At 40.8% G+C, this 24,715-nt stretch overlaps 3 protein-coding genes across 3 annotated transcripts in view; 1 reads left to right on the top strand and 2 right to left on the bottom strand.

Annotated features, from left to right (window-relative positions):
* Positions 1-443: 443 nt before the first annotated feature.
* Positions 444-2,538, bottom strand: LOC112464406. Its single transcript, XM_025031365.1, has 3 exons — positions 2,190-2,538; positions 1,022-1,216; positions 444-907 (listed from the first exon to the last, which is right to left on the bottom strand). Exons 1-3 carry the CDS (start codon positions 2,391-2,393, stop codon positions 701-703), a joined length of 606 nt encoding a protein of 201 aa, XP_024887133.1. The 5' UTR covers positions 2,394-2,538; the 3' UTR covers positions 444-700.
* Positions 2,539-5,515: 2,977 nt separating this feature from the next.
* LOC112464449 lies at positions 5,516-21,062 on the top strand. Its single transcript, XM_025031437.1, has 3 exons — positions 5,516-5,679; positions 19,514-20,213; positions 20,598-21,062. The coding sequence occupies exons 2-3, from the start codon at positions 19,803-19,805 to the stop codon at positions 20,661-20,663; spliced, it is 477 nt and encodes a 158-aa protein (XP_024887205.1). The 5' UTR covers positions 5,516-5,679; positions 19,514-19,802; the 3' UTR covers positions 20,664-21,062.
* Positions 21,063-22,253: 1,191 nt separating this feature from the next.
* LOC112464445 overlaps positions 22,254-24,715 on the bottom strand; it is a 4,379-nt gene continuing 1,917 nt past the window's right edge. Inside the window, exon 3 of the mRNA XM_025031424.1 lies at positions 22,254-24,342. Within this exon, the coding sequence (XP_024887192.1) occupies positions 23,559-24,342 (784 nt within the window). The 3' untranslated portion in view covers positions 22,254-23,558. The remainder of the gene's footprint in view (positions 24,343-24,715) is intronic.

A 24,715-nucleotide genomic window follows, 5' to 3' on the forward strand; every position in this document is an offset into this window, starting at 1 on the left:
TGAGTTGCGAATGCGGATGCGTCGCGCTATTCGACCGCGCGAATCCAACTCGTAAAGTATTTTCTCATTAACAGCTCGTACATCATACGTGCAGGCGTGGTGCAGGGTGTCGCATATCGCGACATGTAGGTATATACATGGTGTAACATTTACGCTCTAAAACATTGCGGCGCGGCGGAACGCGGAAGGATACGTGATACGTGAAGATGCATGTAATGAAAATGCGAATTTTTATCTCGGCTTCTAAGATTTTATCCAAGATTTTACAACGATACATAGGCAGGCCATAAAAATCGCTTGATATGCACACCTTGCCAACTCCCTCGTGTGCCCTTGAGCCCTTGAGCATCGCGAGGAGGAAAAAAAATGGAAAAGATGTCGCGCAGAATTTTAATCCTGTATGTCTCATATATTCGCGGTTACCGAGCACCACGTATGTATGTAAAAACTAAGAAAGAAAAGGACACGTTAGAATATCTTCATTGGCCTGCACAAAGGCCATGGCAAATTAAGTGCGTTTATTCGCATGTTAACGCTACAGGAATTTTTAATCTCACAATAATTCACGTTCTCACTCAAATTCCGCGCAATATCAAGACTAAAAGATTTTGTACTAACTTTTTGAAAGAGAAATATCGTATACATGTATGTATCCATTGCAACGCGGTATCTCGGATTTTGATACGCACAATTTGCGACATTACATTTCCACGGAATTCTCGTCAGAGTTCCGTTTCGCTTGCGTCCTCTCCGTTTCCTTCGTTGTGTCGCACGGCAGTAAGAGACCTTGCAGTCTTCGATGCACCTCTCGCGGCACGCTGACGATAATATCCATGCCTTTCACCAGCATGTGATTGTACGTCTCGAACACGGAGTATTTTATTTCCTCGAGATGCGGCAAGCGGATCTACGCGAAAGATACGAAAGATAACGTGTCAACGTAAACCGTAAGCCGTAACCCGTAAGCGAAACCCACGCATGCAATTCTTTTTTAACGCTTGTAAATTTAACATTTATTTACCGGCCGTTCGGGAAAAATCACGCCCGTCATTCTGCAATACAGATCTTCCGTTTCGGTGCTGTCGCCCCAAAGACCCTCCGAACAAGTCCAACAGATGAGAGCAGCAACGATAGCGCCTTTTATAAAAAACGCCGCAACCCTGCAAAGTATTGCGTTGGTCGAAAGTGACGGAGGCTCCTGAGGAGATTCGCAGAACTGCATGAATAAAGACGATGTACAAATAGTTTAGCATCATTATAGATATATCTGATCCAAATTTCATCATTACATCAGACATTTCAGAATTTTTGGATTTAATCTTTATTTATTTAAATAATTATGCATATCAAATAATACTATAAGTATAAGTAAAGTGACGTAATAAAGTTAATTAAATTTTGATATAAAAAACCATAAATATTTGAGACAATTAGACACATTAATTAAAACTCATTATTTATTATCCGTTTTAATTACGCGGGTAACATCGTTTATTGCGATATATTTCTAAAATCAAAGTATCACGGAATTACGGAAATAAATATGCCACGTCTTCTGCTATTCTGCGCTATTCATCTCTTGTGCAGCTCGACTTCCTGTTCCAAGATCTCGATAATGTCCTGTAACAGTTACAGAGACCGCTCGGACCGCTTTCCTCCATTAGAGACCCATCGCTATAGTTAGGGTACACCGACTGTCGAGCTAATTCCAGGTAAACGCAACTACGTATCGACTAACCAATTCCGTATAGGTGCTCGAACACCATCATCTCGTTACGCCGGTTACGCGGCGTGTCAATATCGCGCGAGAGCCAAGTGAACGCTCCGACACAGCGACAAGCCACGTGATTTAACCGAGAATTGGATGCCTCGCGATTCGCGTGTAATGTATGGCATAGGGCATAGGGCATAGGGCATAGGACATAGAGTATCTAATGTCGTGCCAAAAATTTAGACATCGCTCGCACTCTCCTCTTTCTATCGCGATATTTTTATGTGTCAGAGACGTTTTAACGTTTCGGCGACATTTTTATGTATATATGCGCCGATACTTTTTTCTCCAAGTTTGATTCAAACATTTCATGACGTATTACTGTATGAATATTTACGCATAATGCTTCTTACAGTCAGATGTGTTTGCGATTCCAAAACTAATTAAACCTTTGAAAACTTGGATAATCTTTTCTCACCTTTGGCGGGCACTTGCTCTGCGCATCTTTCCACGAGCAAACTTTAACCGCCACCGGTCTAAGGGTCCGGTAATCGCTCGCGCGATTAGGATCGGAGGAGGAATCTGCATCCGCACTAACGAGTCTCTGAATCTTCGGCTTTACGCATGTTTTCGGATTGGACAGATTAATGGTCTGTACGACGAACTTCGTCCCTCTCTTCATGTTGTTTCGTAATCTTCGTACGACGAGTCAAAGTTGCCGATTCTATGTCGCGAATCGCGAGGCATCCAATCGTTTCTCTCAGCTCTTCTGGAAAACCTTTGTAAATGAGAAATTAGGTACAGAGGTACAGGTTAAAAACAAGAAGAAGACTTTTAACAAACTCTAAGGTCTAATTTGTTACGTGATTACACCGATTAGACATTGAAAATAATGACAAATAAACATACGGGCACATTTCATGTTGATGCTCAACGACTTAATAGCTTCAACGAGCGTCTGTTTAATACTGCAAATTTATCCGGTGACATATGGACGAGTGACATTTATTAAAATTGATTAGCTTTTGTTCGTGACACGTCACTCGCTCAATATACCGACTGCATAATTATTCTATTATTTATTTTATATTTATAGTATACAGTAATATATTTATATGAATATACTATTAATTCTAAGTTAATTATTTAGACAAAATTGCTTAAATGCAATTTTCGTTAACAGAGAGAGAGAGAGAGAGAGAGAGAGAGAGAGAGGGGGGGGAACAGGCAGGGTGCATGTGTGGATGCGCCAGTCGATTTCCTTACTGAGCGGCAGCCATCGACATTCGACAGCAACAAAGAAAACGATGAAAAAGTGCGAGAACCGAGACACACATAACAGATACGGGACGACGGCACGACGCGCGCACAAAGGACCGGGTGGAATAATGCATGGCGGGTGCTCCGTCAACTTTGGTACGCAAAATTCTGTTTCGGGCCTTCTCCGGTGTCGGCCATCCCCTACAAGCGCACGTTCTGATAAGAGCGAATGTATATACATAAAGGAGTCGAGATTGCGACACGAGAAAGGGCGAGAAAGAGGGGAAAGAGCGAGAAGGGCTGAGAGAAAAGGGGACCAGGGCTTGATGAAACCTAGTTTTCCAACGAGGTCTTTACGCCACTCTTCCCTTCCGTACTTCATTTTGTTACTTGCATACGGCGCGCGACCTCACGATTCCTTATTCATCAACGCCATTGGAAAAACCCATGAAATTTGCATCCCGACGGGATTCGCGCCGACGCGACGCCGCCGCGCCGACGCATCGTCGACGGTTTATGAGCCATCGCCGCTTGATGGGCCATCTCCTCGAGTGACGTAATACCGCGAAACTTGACGCGATCGTAGCTAACAATATAAGTCTCCAACACGGGCGTGACGCGTTTGTTGACATCTCGGCCATCTCGCTCTCGTGAAATTTCCATAAAATTTAGGCGGCGCGTCGGACTTGGAAAATTTATGTAATATACAATGCGAGACGATAAACGATCCGTCGAGGTTATAAATTGACATGACGGTTCTTTCAGCAGGAAATACACATTGTGTAGTAATTTGTGAAGTTTAAAAATACTGAATTAGTCGTTGAGATTCCTGTAAACCGGGAACAATGCCAGTTAAAAAATTTGCCACGTCGCTCCGACGCGACGTAAATGACGTAACGTATAATGACGTCGCCGCGATATATCTGTGGAGTATTAAAAAAAAGAAGGGATGCGGAGAAAAACGACTACTGCGCGACGATAAAAGGAGATTCACGATCGTTCGCCACCCGTGAATGGACATTAAGAAAACCATGAACGTCGCTATCGAGCGGGACCATGATCTTTTAACGAAAGGTACTGGCGCGGCGCGACGGTGAAATACGAAGGACGCGCGGGAGAGGACTTTCGGGGAGGGAAAACTAATTTTCGCGATATTAGTCTTACGAAATTGGTTATTGATGTTCTATTCGTCCGCCGATAATGGCGGCACGGAAGCGATTCCCTGTGGAGAAAAGGTCGTAAGACCCGGCAAGGGTCAAGGATCTCTCCGGGGTTACGTTGTCCTTGCGGGCGAGACGCTCGTCCTTCTTAAAGGAATTGCTTCCTTAACGGGCGTTAAATCGACTTCGCCGCCGTAGTCCTCCCCGCTCTTGCGATTGACAGATATTTCGTGGTCTTCTCCAGACTTTGTCCTTCCTTCCTTCCTTCCTTCCTTCCTTACTTACTTTCTTTCTCCCTTTCTTCCTCTCTTCCTTTCTTCCTTTCTCCATTTCTTTCACCACCTCTCTTCCTGTCCACCTTACAGTCCACGTTCCTTTTTCTTTCTCAAGTCCACCTCCGTGCATTCTTTTTCGCCACTTTCTTTCACAAAGGCTTCCAGGCGCCGGGCGCGCCTCGCAAGTTTCTCCTTCCAGCTGGACGAACGATTGCTCGCCTGGCGACATTCCAGGCAATCTTCCCATCTAGCCTTCGGCCAGGGAGGAATACACGATAAATTGATAAATTCGCGGATTCTACACGCCACCGGCAGATAGTTATTGAGTATGCTTGTAGTACCAGACATAGTTGAACGATTTGGATGGCTTTCGTGCTTGTATCATCGCTCTTAAGACTCGAAAGAGCAGTTCTCGTCCTTCTTCTTTTCAAACTTAAAAATACGATTTAGTATCTAGGCTTGAAAAAAATTCTTATTTCAAGCCTTTTGTTTTAACTCAAGATTTAAATAACACATGTAGATTATTCTTGTCCGAGCCAATTTTGATGTTAAAATATTTTTAAAAAATAGGAAAAGTTTACCACTTGTGCAATTTAAAGTTTCCAGAAAATTATTACGTATTTTGAAAGTTAAAACGCTATTATGGTCTATTTATGATTAAAATTATTTAGCAAGAAACACACTAGCTAGTTCATGTTCATCATTCGACTATTCTCTGTCTATACGGAATGGAAAGAACGGTTTTTGTTTAAGTATATTAAAAAAAATTTAACTAGATACAGATTTGAAAATAATTTTGTTCAAAATGGAGAAATCAAAATAATTATGTAAGACGCTCAAACTGATTGTTAGAATGTTAAAACTTTTTACAGCATATTATCATGTGCTTGAGCACCTTATAGAATTATTTTAATTTCTATTTTCAACAAAATTATTTTCAGATCTACATGCATCTAACAAAAATTTTTAACATTTCAGCAAAACCGTTCTTTCCATATACGCTAACATGATCGTAATAAATGTCTTTGAAATCTTCGAGATGAGTAAATGGCTTGCGGAATGTCAAGCCGTTTACCACGCGCGCAATCAACGTCTACAGCCAATGGTTCGGAAACGCGGCAGCGTTAATAGCGGCTAATAACGCGAAGACACACAGGAGAACTGCCGGAGGCACATATGATTTGCCGCGGTGCCGTAAATCGAGATTAGCGGAATTTCGGTAGTCGCCATCTAACAGCGATATCAAGAGGGGAGAGGAAGAGTCGAGTATAAGGTAGGTAGAAAATGGCCCGCAGTTGCTCACCCTGAGACCCGAGAGCGAGACTCGAGTCTCCGTTCTCGGAGCTCAACCACCGAGCATGCACCGAGTGAGCCGAATTATCGTTTTCCTCCCCTCTCAACCCTTCCTTCACCTTCTATACTCCGCCGTCTATCCTCGCGCGAGCGTGAGCTTCGCGACGAATAAGCGGAGGGTGGTGGGCTGGCTGGCATGCATAGCGCATACGGCTGGCAATGCTGGCACCTCTCGCTTTCCTCTTCCCCGTTGGATTCTGCGAGAAGCGGGTATAGGAGCTCTCAGAAGCGGATTAGAATATCCCTCGGAGCAAGCTCGGCCGGGGACCAAGTTCCCGGCACATTATTCCTAGGTCGATTAGACGTCCGACCCTCGTGTCATCCGGGGCCTAATAACGTCGTCGGGCGGCCCTTAGATCCTCAGGAGATTAACACAAGTGAAATAACACGGACCCTAATCCTTAAATATAGATCGTCATATCGAGCGATCTCGCCCAATTAGTCCTAGGAAGAAAACAATTAATATTGATCGCGGAAGATTGGATAAGTTTATATACCTATGCATTTTACACATATTCATGGCGCGATTTCTTGCGTAAACGCGAAAGGTAACGCGAAAGAATATGTGTCAAGGATGAAAAGGGCGTTTTCTCGTACTCCTCGTATAAAAATTCAAGCGATATGCAGCTACGAAAATCGAGAGCGGATATAGTCTGTTTTAAGATTAGCGATCGGGGTATAAACAAAGTCGAATTACCGATTAGGTCTTCGCGCACTCCCATCATAGCGATATCATAGATAACCGCACGACTGCGATAGTTTGCAACAAGATACATGAGTTGCATAGTTGCGCGTATGAGTAAAAGAAATACGTATAGAGCGAGACACTTACATGAGAAACTATGCAGAGAAGCACTACGCGAGAGTCGCGGCTGACGTAACGACGTTCAAGGGACCGGCAAATTCATGCTAGCGCGGCGCGGCGCAACGCTACGCGACACACGGCATGGCATAGCGAAACTCTCCCGTTTCGTGAGTTACCCTGCGAAACGATGAGGATGAGGCAAAATTTAAAAGTTTTAATGAAGTGCACCCGGGATAGCATACGTGTGAACATAAGCGTTTCAAGAGCATCAAATTATTTTTTTCTTGCTCGACGCGACGACTGCAGATTTATGAAAACATCACGGATAGAAACTGTCGTCGCATAATTCCTCTTGCCACGAGTTCAAAAAACGTCGTTGAGACCGGGGTAAAATTAATGTCGAAACATTTATAGAAACGGATGACTTATGTATATAATCTATAAAGTATATGCTTCTAATTATACATCATAAAATATAAAAACACTAATAGAAAATAATGACAGTTTAGTAACTGACTTAATAATAAAATATATTAATATGAGTAAGATAAGCGGTGCCGCCAATAAGAACGCACGGACTCGCGTGATGGGCAATTTTCTCTCGGAATGACTGGAGAGACTCCGGCCGGGCTGTCTCGCGAGGGATGATATTGGAAGTAAATCAATACAGTCCGTCTTAGTCGACGGTAGGCGCATTAATTACGGCCAGCGAATCCAATTAAATCCGGCGATGCCGAGCACGCCGCGCGCCGCACGCCGCACGCCGCAAAGACAGCGCCCGTCCTCTGCCATTTCGCGGTCCGGCGTGGATTGCGGGATAGGGGTCGGCGGTCGGCGGTTAAAAGAGGCGGCCGGCCGACCGGCAGGGAAAGGGTACCCCACGGCTCTCCCCGCGACCCCGAGGTGGAGGGCTTAAAAATATGATTTTAATACCGCTGCTCCGAGGGTCGCCGTATATCACGCTTTTGTCCGCCTACTATTGTCTCTAACGCCGGACCCATACCCTCTCAAAACCACTATCTACGTCCCCACGTCCAGCCGAAACCCTCCCCCTTCTCTCGCGGAAAACGGACTGAACGGACGAACCCTCGCCTCGGCTCCTTCGCGCTCCCTCATTCCCAACCGCGCGTCATACCGGCTATAGTACTCGCTAAAAACGCTCATAATTGGAAATCTTTGGTCCGCGATTATAACACCGGCGATTATCCGAGGTTCCAAGAATTCAATTCATCCGCGATCATAGCTAGTTGCAGCCAAATCGATTTAATTTCTTTTTTAATTTTTTATTTTAAGGACAATGATGATCCAACATAAAAATGGTCCAAGTCGTTTGTTAACGAATTATGCGACGTCTGATGATACCTCGCAATGTTACGAATGTGGCGAGAGCGTAAATCGGCTCTGGCGCTTTTGCTTTTTGCCGCCGCCGGGAGGAATTTAGAGATCCGTGGATCCGTAATTTTTATCCGTTTTCAAGAGAGCTTAACGAGCGGCGCTCCGGCAAAAAGATTCTATAGGTTTTCCACACGTTCGACTCCTCCGGTTTTACCGAACCCTTTACCATGTAATACTGGCAGGTTTACTGCTGGCGTTCTACGCATACCACGGCGAACGACATATCCTCGTCCTGATTTAACAGTAAAAACTCGACGTTTACCTGGATTGCGTATTTCTCCCGCTATTATGTTATTGATCTAAAATTTTGCTGCTTATTTAAAAATTCTTTAAATCGCGAATATTTCGCTCGACGTATACAGCCGATCGTCAATAAACGGCTATTGTATTCATTCGTTATATCTCTACGGCTTCTTGTAAAATTACCTAGGCATGCATATTCAGCATACATATTAGAGAAAGCGCCGTTTAATCTGACGAGCTGAATTTTAATAACGGTCTTCAAACTTCAAACGCCATTGACGTGTACGTCGCTCCATGAGATCTTTTGCTGCTGCCTGATAGACCGTTCGAGCGTATCTTCACCATTTTAAAACCATTTCACACGCACGTGGCATTGGCCAATTGCAGCCAATCGCCCGGATAACGCATGATAACGCTCTCCAAAAACATTGCATTGATATCTTATCGTAGATTCCAAGTTAATAATTCTTGAGAATTTTTTTTTTAGATTTTGTGCACTCTATTGTATTTAAAAGACAGATAATTAAACGCGATAAATTTATTTTTTATGACGAGCAATAATAAATCATATTGAGACTACATGCGCCCCGGGCGAATTGAAACAAAGTGCCGAGAAACAAGGGACAAATTTAGAGAAAGCGAGGGTATATACTATATAGCTAAACACACAGATTACGGGTAAGGACATTCGCCTACCCCGAATTAACCCATATAAAATGGTCCCCACGGTGCAATCAATTGTCGTCAATCCATAGATAAGATTAGATATAAGGATAGGATAAGCGAGCAGAGCGGAGAGACTCGATGGGGGATTACAGATTACAGATGAGATTGTTACGAGTTAAAACGATATTACTTATATTACGGACATGGTTATTTTTATCATTTTCGATTATACGTATATTCTACTGAAATTTACAAAGCAAATTTGTCATTTAAATCGACGGGATCATTCGGCCATGCGGCTCTTCATTAGAGCGCTGTAAAAAGCGCGATACTTGGAATATTCAAGTAATTCGGATCGTCGAACACGCCAATTTAGCTTTATATTCAGATCTATTCAAATTATTCGCCTAACACGACTGTTCGTATAGCCCTGTGCCCTGTCATTAATTTCACTTACAGTGATTCCGTTCGTAAATCTTTATGAAAATTCAAGCGCGTATTATACAAGCTTGTAATATAATATCAAGGGTTTGGAACGAGGGTAAAACGAGCGATGGTGATAGCTCCCCGGGGGATGGCCAGTGGTTTCGACAATCTCTGTTACTAGTTCATCCCTAGGGCGCGAGTCTAATTGTAAGAATCCCCAAGAATTATACATCAAATCTTCGCCTTATTGTACCAGTTTCTATTGTAACTCTCAAATCACAATGCAAGAAAGAGAGAGAGGGTGTCGTGCGTGCGCGCTTAACGTCACAAATCTACTTTTTGTTAGAAAGAAGAAAAGGAAGCAAAGAAGAGCTACATAGAGAAGAGCATTCAATCGATTGCTTTAAGATTAGATAATAAAAAGGAAAATATCATGTAAAGTTCTATAACAGTTGCAACAAATAATAATTTATGAAAACCCGGATTAACTTATATTATTTTTAGTAAAAAAGTATTATTAGTCTGACGACCAAACGTATATAATTTACCTGCTTTTGACACGAGAACGAAAAAGTAGTGTAATGCAAAAACTTTATAATGTAATACGCTCTACGATATTACGATATGTCACTATATAATTGCAGAGAAAAAGTAATCTCAGCTCGCTATCCGCTTTGACCGCAAACTTTTTATAACGTATGTCTCTTTAATTTGAGATAATTGTAATTTTCATTGCCTGTACGGCGCAATGAAAGTCTCGCGTTGCTCTCGTTCGCTACATTTAATTCCGCCAACGTCACGATTACGTTTGCAACTAACCGGGTCCTAAACTAAAATGTCGCTGTTTATACATTATATTAATAACTATAATATAATTATTTATTGACTTGCTTTAATTATAATTGTAGTATCAACTATCGTCCATTTCCTAATATGTATATTGTCTATCTTTTCTTTTTCCTGCAGCATTCGCTGCAATTTGATTCTCGGCCATTGTCGAAGCTATCCGATCAGGCGCGTCACAAAAATGAAGACCATAAAGCCATAAAGATATCCGAGAGACCTTTACGCGTTTTGCTGCAGAAAGGACACGCAGCATTGCGGAAATGCCGCAAAATCCGGCGAGATCTTTCTTGGACCAGCCACGGTAGAGGGGGGGAGGGCAGGTCGGGATGGGACGCGTAATCACCGAGGTGTAATATGTGCGTGCAAACCAACCCCCTGCTCACGCCTCGATACGCGCGATGATAGGCGTTTCGTAGGTAGTCGCACGGCTGGTTCGAAAAGGGAGGTTCCAGCAGTGCCATGGACTATAATTCTGCATTATCGGTGAGTTCACGGGCCAACGCATCTCCGCGTTGGCGAAAGGGGTGGAACGTTTGCGCGCCGTTCTCCACTAACCCTTTCTACTCGGCGTTGCTTCTAATACTTATTGCTCTCGACAGTTGCGTACGGACAGCGCGGTTTAATTTCAGTCCTCGATCTAAACAAGAAAAAATACTTTTGCGCGATTAATCCTTTATCAATTGCCTCTTGTAGCTAGAAGCATACATTAAGGTACATTATTACTACGATATTCGTATAATTCTTATTTAACAGATAATTAACATAATTCGTGAAATTTATGGATTTCAGCGTCACACAAGAATGACGTAATTTCTAATAAAATTTAATATTGTCCCGAATTTATCTTGTTTGGAATATTTTTTAAATAATAATTTTTTAAGTACTCACGAAGTCAGTTTATGTAATGCAATATGTAATAAATTATAAATATTACAACCTGCGCGTAATTACTTATTACCCTCTGCCTCCTATAAAAAGAAAATCTTAAAAATATATCTTTAGCAAAAATATGCGCGTACAAATGTTTTCTTTACTTTTTGTAGTTGTAAAAAAATTAGGTACTTGTGGTACTTAGCTTGGTGGTATAAAATAGCTTTCAGTACTTGGAGCCTTATCTGATAGTGCGTATTCCAAGTGCAGAAGAGCAATATCTTGAGCGTATTCGGGATGTTCCATCCTTCTCCCTCGTGGCAATCGCGATTCGTTCCGAGCGGTTCGTTACCGGCCGCAAATCAGCAATTTCTTGATATCACCGATTTTCCCTAACAATAAGTATAAAAACGCATCGGGCGAAGAATGACGCGGCGCGCGGCGCGCGGCGGAGTGGGCGACGAAGTGCGGGGGACAGCCCCCGCCCCCTGGTTAGGAATGATTTAAGGGTTGTTATCGGCGAGAGCGGAGCTGCGGGTCGGGCCGTCCACGTCAGCGGGAACGTTCGTATCAATTCCAACCATCCCTCGAACCAGCCTTAACTTTAGCCCACCCTCCCTCTCGTCCTATCCGAGCCCCGGGTCCCCGGGTCCCCGGGCCATCTCTCCTTCGCTCAGCGCGCATACCATCCTCTCGCATCCCACCCTGTCTTCTCCGAGACCAGGGGAGCCGGTCCAGGCATTAACCGGTCGTGGTAACCGGGCCGGACGGCCGAGATTGTCCATACCACTGCCTCTTCTCGTCGGCCTGTAGGTACTGACAATCTATTAGATCGGCACGGAGGCTGTGCGGAGCTACGCGTTTGGTACGGTCGATGTATCGTCTATCTGGTTAGGTTCACGCGCGAATGCCTCTAGGGGCAATGGCGGGTGATGAATTGGTGATTAAGATGAGCCAGCCGGCCGCGATCGGTACCGTGACTACCGTGCGCTCTCCCGACCGAACCACGATTCCGGTCGGCCGCGATCAATCGTGAGCGCGAGTCTATTCCGCCGCGGATCCAACATGTAGATTTTTATAAGTAATTTTCAAGATGCATATATTTTTAGCATTTTTGAATAATACATTTGAATCTTTCATGTATAAAAAACTAGTAAAACAACAACAAATTATGTCAAAATGATGACAAAATGACGATTAATTGTTAGCTCATTTTATCGTCATTTTGACATCATTTTGGCTTCATTGTGACTTTCTTATTTAGGGATATACATAACAGAGAGTATAAGAGTATTTTAGAAATCCAAAAAATTTTAGTGAGAGAGACACAAAAAATTTTATTGATCAATGCGTTCCATTTAAGAGGTAAATATCTAGATTTATTCTTGATAGTTTTCATTCGAATTTTCTTTGCGTTCCGCGTCGTCGTTGCAAACAGTTTCACATATAAATTACAAACCAAATGAGCGTCGTTAGTACCGTTACGCGCATTTGCAACACGTCGCTTCCGCGACTGCAATGGCAACAACGAGCAACAACGAGCAAGAACGAGCAACCGAGCAATGTCTCCGCCGCAATATGAAATTCATATCGAGCGTTCTCTACCGCGCGACCGTTGTCACCGAATGGCAGCACAGCAGCTTTCGACGAACTTTCGAAAATTGAAACAGCCGGACCCCTAAGATCGGACCCCGTGTGGCTCGTTCGCCGTGTCCGCGGAATTGCGAAACGACGAAACGACACGAACCGACGATATCACATGTACCCGGACGCAACGCTAATATTCGCCTGGGACTGACACGACGCGGGGTCGAAGACGAAACTTTACCTACTACCCTTCCGGCATGGCAGCGCGCAACTGCCAGCATGCAAACGAGACTCTGGGGGGTTTCGAATAGTTGAAGGTTACCAATGTCGAAGGCCGGGACGTCGAGAGGGATTCGAGTCGTGAAAAGGGCCAAGGAGTCATATCGACCCTCGTCTCGCACTTTTATGCAACGTAATTTTATGCAAAAATAAAATTGGCGCTGATCGGGTAATCATACCCTGAAACTAATTTATCGGATATCATCTTTTCGAAATAAGTTGGCGAGGTATCTTTATGATTTTTAGAAGACAGATAGATAAAATTAATAACATTGCAGGGACCATAATGTCCCTGCGTTAATGCAACTCGCAAATTACATTGCTCGAAATTCTATAGTATCGACGCTATCTGCGCGAATCTCGTTTGCCGAGCAGAGTAACGAAACCGCAAAACGTGCATTAACGAAACAACTGAAATATTAACCCTACTTTTATCCCGCGACGACAATCTCGTTGATGGTCTTTGTCGAACGAACCTAATTTTTTATGCTGGAGTACGCGGGGTTGTAAAAAGACAGACGCGCCGCGAGCGAGGAAAATTGGGTGAAGCAGGGTGAAAGAAAATTACTATAATCAATCCTATAACAGAGTAATAATTACCTACACATCGCGATATTGCCTTTAAGACTCGTATTTGGTAGTCGTTACTTGAATCTCGTCTCGTGAGCGTCTCGCGTCAGATGAAATTCTCGGAACGGAGTTTTACATCTTGAACCTTTACGGTTCAATAGTCACAATTTCTAATAGAAGCTGAATAGAAAAACTGAATCTCTAATATGCACTGTGAAGCAAACTTGATTATACCCGTGAAACCTGACTCTATATCTATATCACTATTTTATCCTTAAAATATTGTGTTATATATTAATAACTTATTTATCTGTCAACCATGTGTGAAAATACATGGTTACTTTATAACGATTATTAATTAAATGATTATCTCAACGGGGCTAACGCAATAGCTTTATCTCTCTCGTTCGGAGGAAAGAAAGAAGAAGCCCGCGCGCGCGCAGTCGCATGATCGCAAGAGAATTTTCCCGTCGCGCACATCCGCGGGAGCCGCTATTGAATTTATTATTATGCATTTATGTAGATTGAAATTAATATTAGGTACCCGCGTGTGAGGTACGAGCGAATCCACGCGGCGGGCGGCGCGGCGCGAACGATAATTCCGCGGAAATTCCGCATTGAATTCGAGATCATGATTAGTTTCTCACCTTACTTTTCTCCACGCTCTCCGTTCTTACGCCGCGCCGCCCGCTTTTATAGCAGTCCGACGAAAGTTCCAAACTCGGATGCTCCCTTATCGTTCCTACGATTGATTTACATTTATTTAATAAAGTAACGCGGTCTCTTCCGCTCGCTCGCTGGCGAGGCCGTTCTCCATTTCGCTTATTACATCAATTCGGAGAAGAGAGTCGCGAATCAAATTACTTAAATAAATCAGATTCCATGCAGACGGAACGTTCTTTCGTTACGCTTTATTAGGCAGATAAAAGAAATCTTAGAAACGTGACAATGCAATGCGCCGAAATAACACTGTAAAAACGAGACTGCAGTAGATTGAGAGCAACATTTATACTCTACCTTCAATTAAAATTTCAATATACGTATATACCATAAGTGTTTAATGAAAATAAAAAGTCGCTCGGCGCACATTTCGTTAAGATCTCGCGCGCTTTCTCGTCTTAGTAATCGAAACTGTAAAATTGCCAATATTAATAATGACTACGTCCAATAGGACAGATTTCAAACAAACGAGTGCTTGTTGAATCACTTGAATCGTCTTTCTATCGTTTGCGGTTGCCGAGATATAAGCGTTTAATGAAAATAAAAAATCGCTTGGCGCCCGAATCCTTAAGATTTTACGCGCTTTCTCGTCTTAATAATCTTAATAAACGGAAATAAAATGATTGCCAATAATAGAAGTGAGCACGTCTAATAGAGTAGAGCACGATGTAAAAAGTGCTTTTTGAATCATCTTTCTGTCTCTTATTGCCGAGATATATAGTATAAACGTTTAATGAAAATAATGAATGCGGCGAGGCGCGCGATTCTTTTTGCCAGCTCGCACTTTATTGCTTAATTTAATAAACGAAAGTACATACGTGCGAGTAATACACGTGAGAAATACCAATAAGGCAAAGTACGAAGTACAAAATCTTTTTTAATTCATCTTTCTATCATTTACGGTTGCCGAGATATAAGCGTTTTACGAAAGTCAAAAATCATTTTACGCCCGATCGTTACGGCACGCGCGCCCTTTATTATGTTAAATAAACGGAAGGACGTACGTGTTAATAACAAAATCGAGATATTCCAATAGCGCAGAGTATAAACTAAAACTAAACAGTCCTTTTTGAATCATCTCTATATCTTGGGTGGTTGCCCAGATATTTGCGATAAACGATAGGGAAGACTTTTTTCTCGCGCCAAGCCAGCGACACATGGCCTTGACCTACTTTCGACGAACAGCTGTACATTATTGATTTTTACTTTCTAAATTGGCCTTGACCTAGATCTAGATCACCGAGTCCGGGAATGCCGGCGCGCGGCGTGTGTGTGTGTGTATATATATGCACGGCAACGTCTATCCGTAAAATTCATAAATATTTCGATGTTTTTGCTAACTGATTTATAAGGTTTATTTTAAGTAGCGAAAGGCCTGCTTCCATCAGGCCAGCGTCGTTTACGCTGTCACAGCTTCCTCCCTAATGTGAGATGTATTATTAATGATGTTGCAATCACATTAGCGTTAATTACAATATTTTATGTCGTTTTTGAATAATGTTTATATCTGTGGTGGTTGCAGAGATACATATAAAAATGTATTAATCGTTGGCTAGCATTATGCAACAATATTCTGAGACTTTTTACCGTTTAATGTTGTTCGAGAGATCATGCACTATGTTAAAGGGCACATAACAATGTTAACGTAACGTCATCTTTTAAGAATTCTCTAAAATTCGTATGCTGATTTAGGAAACGTTTTTATTGTGGTTTTTTATTATTCAATAACGTTTTAAAACATTTTATTTTAAAATGTTTTAAAACGTCTTTGAATCGCATATTGTTTATTGGCATAAAGGCATAAACAATGTACTATTAATATTTTTAATATACCTTAACCAAAAAAGATCCGACGGCAACGGTAATCACCGATAGGATATTCATTATTACATACTCGTATATTAAATCAACATGACAGCAATTGTTCGTATCGATCAAATATATTTTGCAATATACGAAGATTCTCCTGATTATAAAATAGTACCTTTAATTTGTTGGCAATTTAATTTGTTTATTAATTAATGAAACAAACTATCCCCTGAAACCACGAGGTATACTTCGTTGGATAAAACATTCATTACAGTTGATTTTAATTTGTTATCATCTTATTGTTAATCTTGCAATATACACATATATGCGTACGCGTGAATTATAGAATACATATATGTATCACATAAGCAAATGTTATTTATAAGTACATATTAATTTAATGAACAATACATATTAGTATTAAATTATTATTAAGTAATAGTGAGAAATACATTATGTATTCGTTGACACGCTTGAAAGATCATAAAAATTATGAAAAAAATTTTGAGTTGTGAGAAAAGCGAGAATCGCGAGTTTGGAGTCGTCTGTAATTCCTCAGAAATCGCTCCTGTTACGCGGGAAGCATGATAAGCAAGGAAGTTGCACTGCAGGAGGTATTCGAACAGCGCGCAGCGGCAAAACGAGTTTGCAGTCATTTGTAATTCCTCAGAAATCGCTCCTGTTACGCGGGGGGAAGCATGATGAGCAAGGAAGTTATTCCGGCAGCGCGCGGCACGCCTACCCCCACTTATTACCCACCGCCGTCGGAACGGCGCGCGGTACGGATGCCCCCAGCCCAGCCAACCACGACGGCCAATCAGAACGCTGGCGGGTATGCACAGAAGGGGCAGTAGGCTCCCGCGCTCTGACCAATAGCAGCGTTGAGTTCGCGGAGGCAATGTGGGGAGGCAACACCCTCGCTCAGAATACCTCCGTTAACCTCCTTGCCTAACATGCTAGCCTGATACTTTTGCCGATTTAAACGGAGTTTTCGACACCGAGAATCGCCATTTTCACCTAACGGGCAATTTTAATATGTACTTTCAACCATTTTTATGATCTGTTGTGCACTTCTACGATACGTAATCAAATTTTTCTAATTGTTTAATTTTAACCTATTATTGAAATATAAAATTTCTTTTATTATTATATTCATTAATTTATATATTCGTTTAAATTACAAGTAATTCACACTTATGCGGCGCGCAAAACGCTCCAATTCATTTCTCACGCTAAACATGACTAGAGAATTGAAGGAACACGTAATGTACATGTTTTCCACGAAATAGCGAGATACATTACAAAGACTTATATTATTTTGCTAAAAAATTTCTAATTATTTAATAAAGATTAACAGCATAGAATTCGGAGCTCTGTTTTTCTCGTCAATCACCATTTTGACAGCATTCTAAAACATTCTATCATCTATTTTGCTTTTCGTTCCCATTTCCAAATACAAGATATTACAAGTATAAAGATGTTTCTACAGATGTTTCTTAAGATTATTCATGCAGCGTCGTCTGTCGGAAATCTGAGCTGACGTTTTTCTTGACGTCATAAAATAATTTATTTTTTAAACTCTTTCTTGTTGAAATTATTAAAAGAATGCATACTTTGCATTAAAGGATACTTAATTGACATTATCAACATAAAAATATGTCTCGTGAATTGTCCAGTACTGTATATGTCGGAGTTTAGTGCTTCATCTCTTTCATGGGGGGATCACCGTTATTAAAAAATATTCTAAAGCTTCTTATCGTTAAATTAATTATTACTAGATAATGTGCTTTGCATTAACCTTTTCGCTCCTATAACGCCGGCTATAACTGGACGAACGACACGCCTAATCTCAAGAAATACGTTATTATCTTATCATCGTTACGTGTCCTTTAACGTGAGGCATGCTCTCTCGAACAAGAATAAACGATAAAGAGTTATAAAATGCTTCTGCATAATGCTAGCCAACAAAAAAAAGGAAACTACGAATGCCGTCGCTTGCGCTCGGCGAGAAGATAGACAATCCGAAATGCTACGAACGACACTGGGACATATCTCGAGAAATATATTTATTTTAACATTGTTATGTATGCTTTAATGCCAGACTTGCTCTCCCAGATGTAATTAGACGCTAAAGAGTTTTAAAATGTTGTTGCATAATGCTAAATAACAAGAAAAAGGTTATAGCTGCGAATGTCGACAGGCGGCGTTGGCTGCAAATAAATCTCGAGAAATACGTTTATTTTAATATTGTTATGTATTCTTTAACGCGAGGCTTGCTCTCTCGAATGTGATTAGACGATAAATAAAATTATAAAATGCTATTTCATAATGCTAGCCAACGAGAACGAGAGGTAGCTGCGAATGCCGACGGGCGGCGTTGGACGACAAAGTCGGAGCTCCGAAATATTACACGCGACACCAAATAAATCTTGAGAAATACGTTTATTTTAATATTATTATGTATTCTTTAATGCGAGGCATGCTCTCTCGAATGTGATTAGACGACAAATAATTGTAAAATGCTGTTTCATAATGCTAATACCCAACGAGAAAAAGGTATAGCTGCAAATGCCGACGGGCGGCGTTGGACGACATAGTCGGAGCTCCGAAACACGATAACTAAATGAATCGCGAGAAATACGTTTATTTTAATATTGTTATGTATCCTTTAATGCGAAGCATACTCTCTCGAACAATATTAGACGATAAAGAGTTGTAGAATGCTGCTTGCATAATGTTAGACAACAAGAAAGAGGTATATAGCGGCGAATGCCGTCGATGAGAGTCGATCGTGGCTTCGAAATGCGACGAATGAATCTCGAGAGATATGTTTATTCTAACATTATTCTTATGTGTTCTATAACGCGAATTATGCTCTCTTGAATAAAATTGAACGATAAAGATTATAAAGAATTTATTGCATTTCGGAGCTTCTTATACCTTTCCGACGGCATTTGCTGCTACCTCTTTCTCGTCAGCTGGCAACATCATTCTGTAAGTCTTTATTGTCTAATCCTGTTAGAGGAAGCATGCCTCTCATTAAAAAACACATAACAATGTTAAAATAAACGTATTTCTCGGAATTTGTCTGGTGTCTGCGGTGCCGTTCGTCGCATTTTGAAACTTATTCGAGCGCCGAGTGATAATAAGTTTTATAGAATACTGTGTTAAAGTGCGATCGACGAGAAGGAAAAAACTCCGAAAATCCGCGCACGATACACAACGATTTTCGAAAAATGTCTTTAAATAACATCATACGCGACAAAAATCCATGAACGTACCGAATTTACTTTGAAATACACGAAATATAACATATTAAAAGCACACCGCACACACCGTACATTATTATTTCTTTTGTATAAGTTTAAATATTTTGTTGCGTGACGTAGTAACAGGTATGCGGACGAGGAAGTTTGAAAAAAACCCCCCGGACCTGAGAGGTCCTTATTCAATCTTGCGTAAGCCCGGTTTTTGAAGACTAGCTATTCTTCTAGTTTCGTTTACGTTGTACTCCACAAAGGATACTGATTGTTTGCAGCTTCAGTTCCCTGAGAATTATTGTTTGCCACATCAATCGCTGTCGCGGCATAATGTTTCTTGTCAAGGAGGGAAACGAGGTTATTCTCGGTTCTCGTCGTGTCAGAGAACGACGTGCCCTCGAATGACGTGGCAGATTTTATTGCCATGATCAAGCAACGCGTCGGGGATTCCAAATTGCAAATTGCAAATTGCAAGTTTATCAGACTTAAATAAAGGTGAGTGTACGTTGTACTCCACGTTTCATTTATCTGGTTTTCGTGACGTTGAATGTGTATGTTGTTTGCAAAATGCTTTCTCTATACAACAATGAAAAGAATGATAATCTATTCTGTATTCTAGAACATGTTACACAAGGTTTTCGGTTGGAAAAAGTTATGGTGAATCTACGTTTGACGTCTCTTTCTCTCGTCATTGCTATTTTTAAACAACTCTTCACGAACGAGGATTTCTTAGCGGAAGCATTGAGAATTCTGAAACCCAACTGTTTGCTTGTCATTCGTGAACCGCTACCAAATAGAAAGCCAGGCACTGCACATTTGTATTCCGACATCAGGATATCTAGCTTGAAATTATCTGGTTTCAAAGTAAAAGATACAGACCTGAAGGACTTCGATCTGGAGAGTACAAATCTTTTGCTAAAAGTATATAGCGATATAAAAGAAGTTGGCACAGTATCGACGAGTAAACCGTCATTTGAGGTAAATTGATTTCTTTTATTTGTATGTGTGAAGGAAACCTTGCATAGCTTTCTGTTATAATTTAGATGGGTTCCAGTATTCCTCTTTTATTCGCAAAAAAGGCAACTAATGTATAGAAATTAGATGACCCGGTAGAAGAAGATTTAATAGATGAAGATAAACTTTTGGATGAATCGGACCTTGTAAAGCTAGATGCGTCATCCTTAACAGCTGTGAGATTTTCGTTATATTAAATATAATTTATTTAACAGAAGTTATGCAAAGTTTCCGTTGAATGTTACCTTCACATACAAATAAAAGAAATACGTATGTCATTTCTATTTTGTTTACAATTTGGACAAAGAGAATTTGTGAATTTGTATAACAAACATCTGATACTTTCAGTCTGTGCGACAACGGGCAAGCAAAAAGCGTGCAAGGACTGTTCATGTGGACTCGCAGAAGAATTAAGTAGCACAGATGCACCGAAAAACACTGTTAAATCTTCTTGTGGAAATGTACGTTTCATACTACTGCTTTTTTTCCGAAATGTATAAATTTAAATGTCAAATTTTTATGTTTTATTTAGTGTTATCTAGGAGACGCAAACGCGATTCGTTTTCAGTTGTGTGCAAGTAATTACCCTATTTCTGTATGATTCTAATTATATTTTAAATTCTGTTTCAAGTATTTCTCTTGTATACGTCTATATATTATGTATAAAATAGATAAAATAATTGTTCTTCAAATATAGATATATAAAAGTGTACTTAAATTATAATTCAATCTTATTTCATATCCTTTTTCTCAATAAAACAATCATATAAATAAAAGATAATTGTTAGTAATAAGAGTAATACCAGATTTAAAAAAAAAGTCTACATTTATAATAGTTACTTAAATTCTATCTTAAAAACATATAATACGAGGTAAAATATTTGGTATTGAGTGCGAACGGTTCAATAATCCTCTTTCTCTATCTTATTCATTTTTGCAAAAGATCCAAGCATTTTTAACACATCATTCGTAATTTAGAAAGTGAGAAAAGAGGATATAATTGCATAACTCAACGAAAATGAAGAAGTTCCGAAAAGCGACATATGACGCTAGACAAAATCTTAAGATATATTTTTATGTTGGCGATGCTATATGCGTATTCTTCAACGAAAGCATGGTCCCTTCTAAAAAATTTAACGATAACAAGTTTTAGAATACTGTTGCATAATGGTGATCGATAAGAAAGACGAAGCTCCGAAAAACGACGCGTGACACTGAACGATTTTCGAGAAATACCTTTTATTAACGTTGAATTGTTCTATAACACAAGGCATACATATTCTCGAAAAGAATTAAACAATAAAAAGTTTTAGAATGCGCTGTAAACGCGATCGATGAGAATCGTTAACACAAAGATGTTTTTCATGAATCGTTCAGTGTCGCTCATCGCCTTTCTGATTTTCACCCTTTACGTCGATTGCCATTTTGTAACAGCATTTTAAAACTTTTTATCACTAATATGTTATTCATGTCTCGCATTAAAGAACACATAATCATATTGATTATTAGATTAATGCAATATTACAATCTTAGACTATAGTATAACTAAAAAATAGCGAGAATTTAATTATGCATCAGTAGAGACGTTAGAAGATAATAAAAATTATATAATAGAAGAATTAATTCGAATGATAAAGTAGGCAAAACTCGGGTTTCGCACCGCGAAATCTCAGAAATTTACTCCTGATATATCAGAAAAGCATGTTGAGCGAAGAGGTTGACGGAGGTATTCCGCGGGTGTTTTGAAATGCGAAATGCGCTGAACGACACTGGGTCGTATCTCGAGAAATATATTCATTTTAACATTGTTATGTGTCCGTGTTAATGCAAATCATGCTCTCTCAAACGAGATTTGACAATAAAGAGTTTTAAAATGCTGTTGCATACGTTTTACATTTCAGTATGCGAAACTTTCTGCCGCATCTTGCGTTTGCATAAATTATTCAAAAGAACATAATTAATAACTATATTAATAATTAGATTAATAGAATACTATAATCTAAAATAATAATTAAAAAATAGCAAGAATTTAATTATGCATCAATAGAGACGTTAGAAAACAATAAAAGTTAATGGAAAAATTAATTCGAATGATAAAATAGGCGAAACTCAGGTTTCGCACCGCGAAATCTCGGAAATTTACTCCTGATATATCAGGCTAGCATGTTAGGCAAGGAGGTTGACGGAGGTATTCCGAGCACGGGTCTTGCCACCCCACATTGCCTCCTCGTAATCACGCTGCTATTGGTCAGAGCGCGGGAGCCTACTGCCCCTTCTATGCACACCTGCCAGCGCTCTGATTGGCCGTAGGCTGGGCATCCTCGTTGCGCGTCCGGCGCGCCGTTCCAATGGCGATGGGTAATAGTGGGGGTAGGCGTCCCGCTGCTCGAATACCTACTAAAAAACTTCCTTGCTCAACATGCTTCCCGCGTAACAGGAGCGATTTCTGAGGAATTATAGACGACTCCAAACTCGAGATTTTCGCTTTCCTCATAAGCTAAAATTCTTTTTCATAATTTTTATGATCTTTCAAGCGCCAAACAAATGCATGATATATTTATAGTTATTACTTAATAATAATTTAATATTAATATCTATTGTTTGTTAAATTAATAATGTTTTTATTAATTACTTTTTTATGTACTTAATGTACTATATGTATTAATAACTGAAACTATACGAATGCAGTGCTCGTGCTCGGCCGACTCGGTTGAAAGGTTGTATAGAAGCTGCGAAATGCGACGAACGACACTGTGACATATCTCGAGAAATATATTCATTTTAACATTGTTATGTATGCTTTAATGCGAGACTTGCTCTCTCGGATGTAATTAGACGCTAAAGAGTTTCAAAATGTTGCTGCATAATGTTAGATAACAAGAAAAAGGTAGCCACGAAGTGCCGTCGGGCGGCGCGTTGGGTGACAAATTCGGAGCTCCGAAATACCACACGCGTGACGCGCCACCAAATAAATCTCGAGAAATACGTTTATTTTAATATTGTTATGTATTCTTTAATGCGAGGCATGCTCTCTCGAATGTGATTAGACGATAAATGATTATAAAATGCTGTTGCATATATGTATAATGCTAGCTAACGAGAAAAAGGTAGCTGCGAATGCCGACGGGCGGCGTTAGACGACAAATTCGGAGCTCCGAAATACGATAAGTAAATGAATCGCGAGAAATACGTTTATTTTAAACTCGAGATTCTCGCTTTTCTCCCCGACAAAAGTTCCGGGAGAAGAGTACGCTCCCCGATTATTTCACGCGATATATCATAACGCGAAAGACACTCAATCCTCAATCACTAATTTGTGCCTTCTTTATTTTTGTCGACGCCGTAAAACCGCCTGAAGCTTTCGTAAATGTCGTTATTCAATTTCGTGCGTTTCCGCGACTTCCGCGGCGCGGACCTGTTTTGAGTCCACTTATTGTTAATTGTTAATCTCGGCATTCGATAAGCCGGCGCTACGCTAGCGATCCTCGTAGTTAGCGGAGCTCTCGTGGGAAACGTTACGTATCGCCAGAATTCGTTGATTGGCGGCGATATCCTGATAACGGTGCGATCTCTCCTGCGATCATCGGTCTCGTTGCCTTTTCGCGCTGCGCGCTCGGTATAATACTTGGCCTTATTGTTAGTCTTGACGATCTCGAACACCTTGCCGCTCGGTCGTCGCGCGATGTCCTTCAATGAATTACTGAGTTTCAAGCAATTACCGAGTAACGCTGCTTTTTTCGCGTTACCAGCAGGATAATACGTGGTCGCCGCGCCAAGATCGATCAACGACGTAACGTTCTGACGTGTCGCGTCGGCGTCGGGTGGAATGACGGTGGTTGTTCGATTAGGACTCGACAAGTTGTTCATCGTCGCGATTTCGATTACCGTCGCGTTCGTTTTTATCCTCGAACAATCAGTTTTGGTGGCTAATCGCGTTACATCGTTCGAAAACGAATCCATATACGAACACGGACGATTCGCATTGTTACTCGAGATTTCTGCTCCCAAGAAATTACTGCAGCTCGGGTAGTGGCTCGTCTTCGTCTCGTCCGCAACCGGCACGGTCGTCGTTGTTTCTTCTACCAGAGATTTCCTGAAATTATCACAACAAGATTTCTCTCGCAATTTCTGTCACATTCTGTCACATTATATTCTGATGGAATTTTGGCAGAAAAGAAGTTGTTCTTATCTCAAAAAAGTATAGCGTGTTTATGATTTATCGTAACTTTTCAATTGAGGTACCGATCGAGAAGCTGTTAGCAGCGGAACTAAGTAAAAAAGAAGAAAGAAAGAAAGAAATTGTCGGCAAAATTGGATACGATTGAAACGCCTTGCACATATACGCCGTAAAACTTGCGTGGATTTATACCGTACTGGCCGTAATGGCAGCGCGATTCGATAAATTCATCATCCAGGACTTCTCTCTCTCTCTCTCTCTCTCTCTCTCTCTCTCTCTCTCTCTCTCT

The sequence above is a fragment of the Temnothorax curvispinosus genome, unplaced genomic scaffold (assembly GCF_003070985.1).
Source record: "Temnothorax curvispinosus isolate PA1 unplaced genomic scaffold, ASM307098v1 QBEX01014232.1, whole genome shotgun sequence".
Lineage (NCBI taxonomy): Eukaryota > Metazoa > Arthropoda > Insecta > Hymenoptera > Formicidae > Temnothorax > Temnothorax curvispinosus.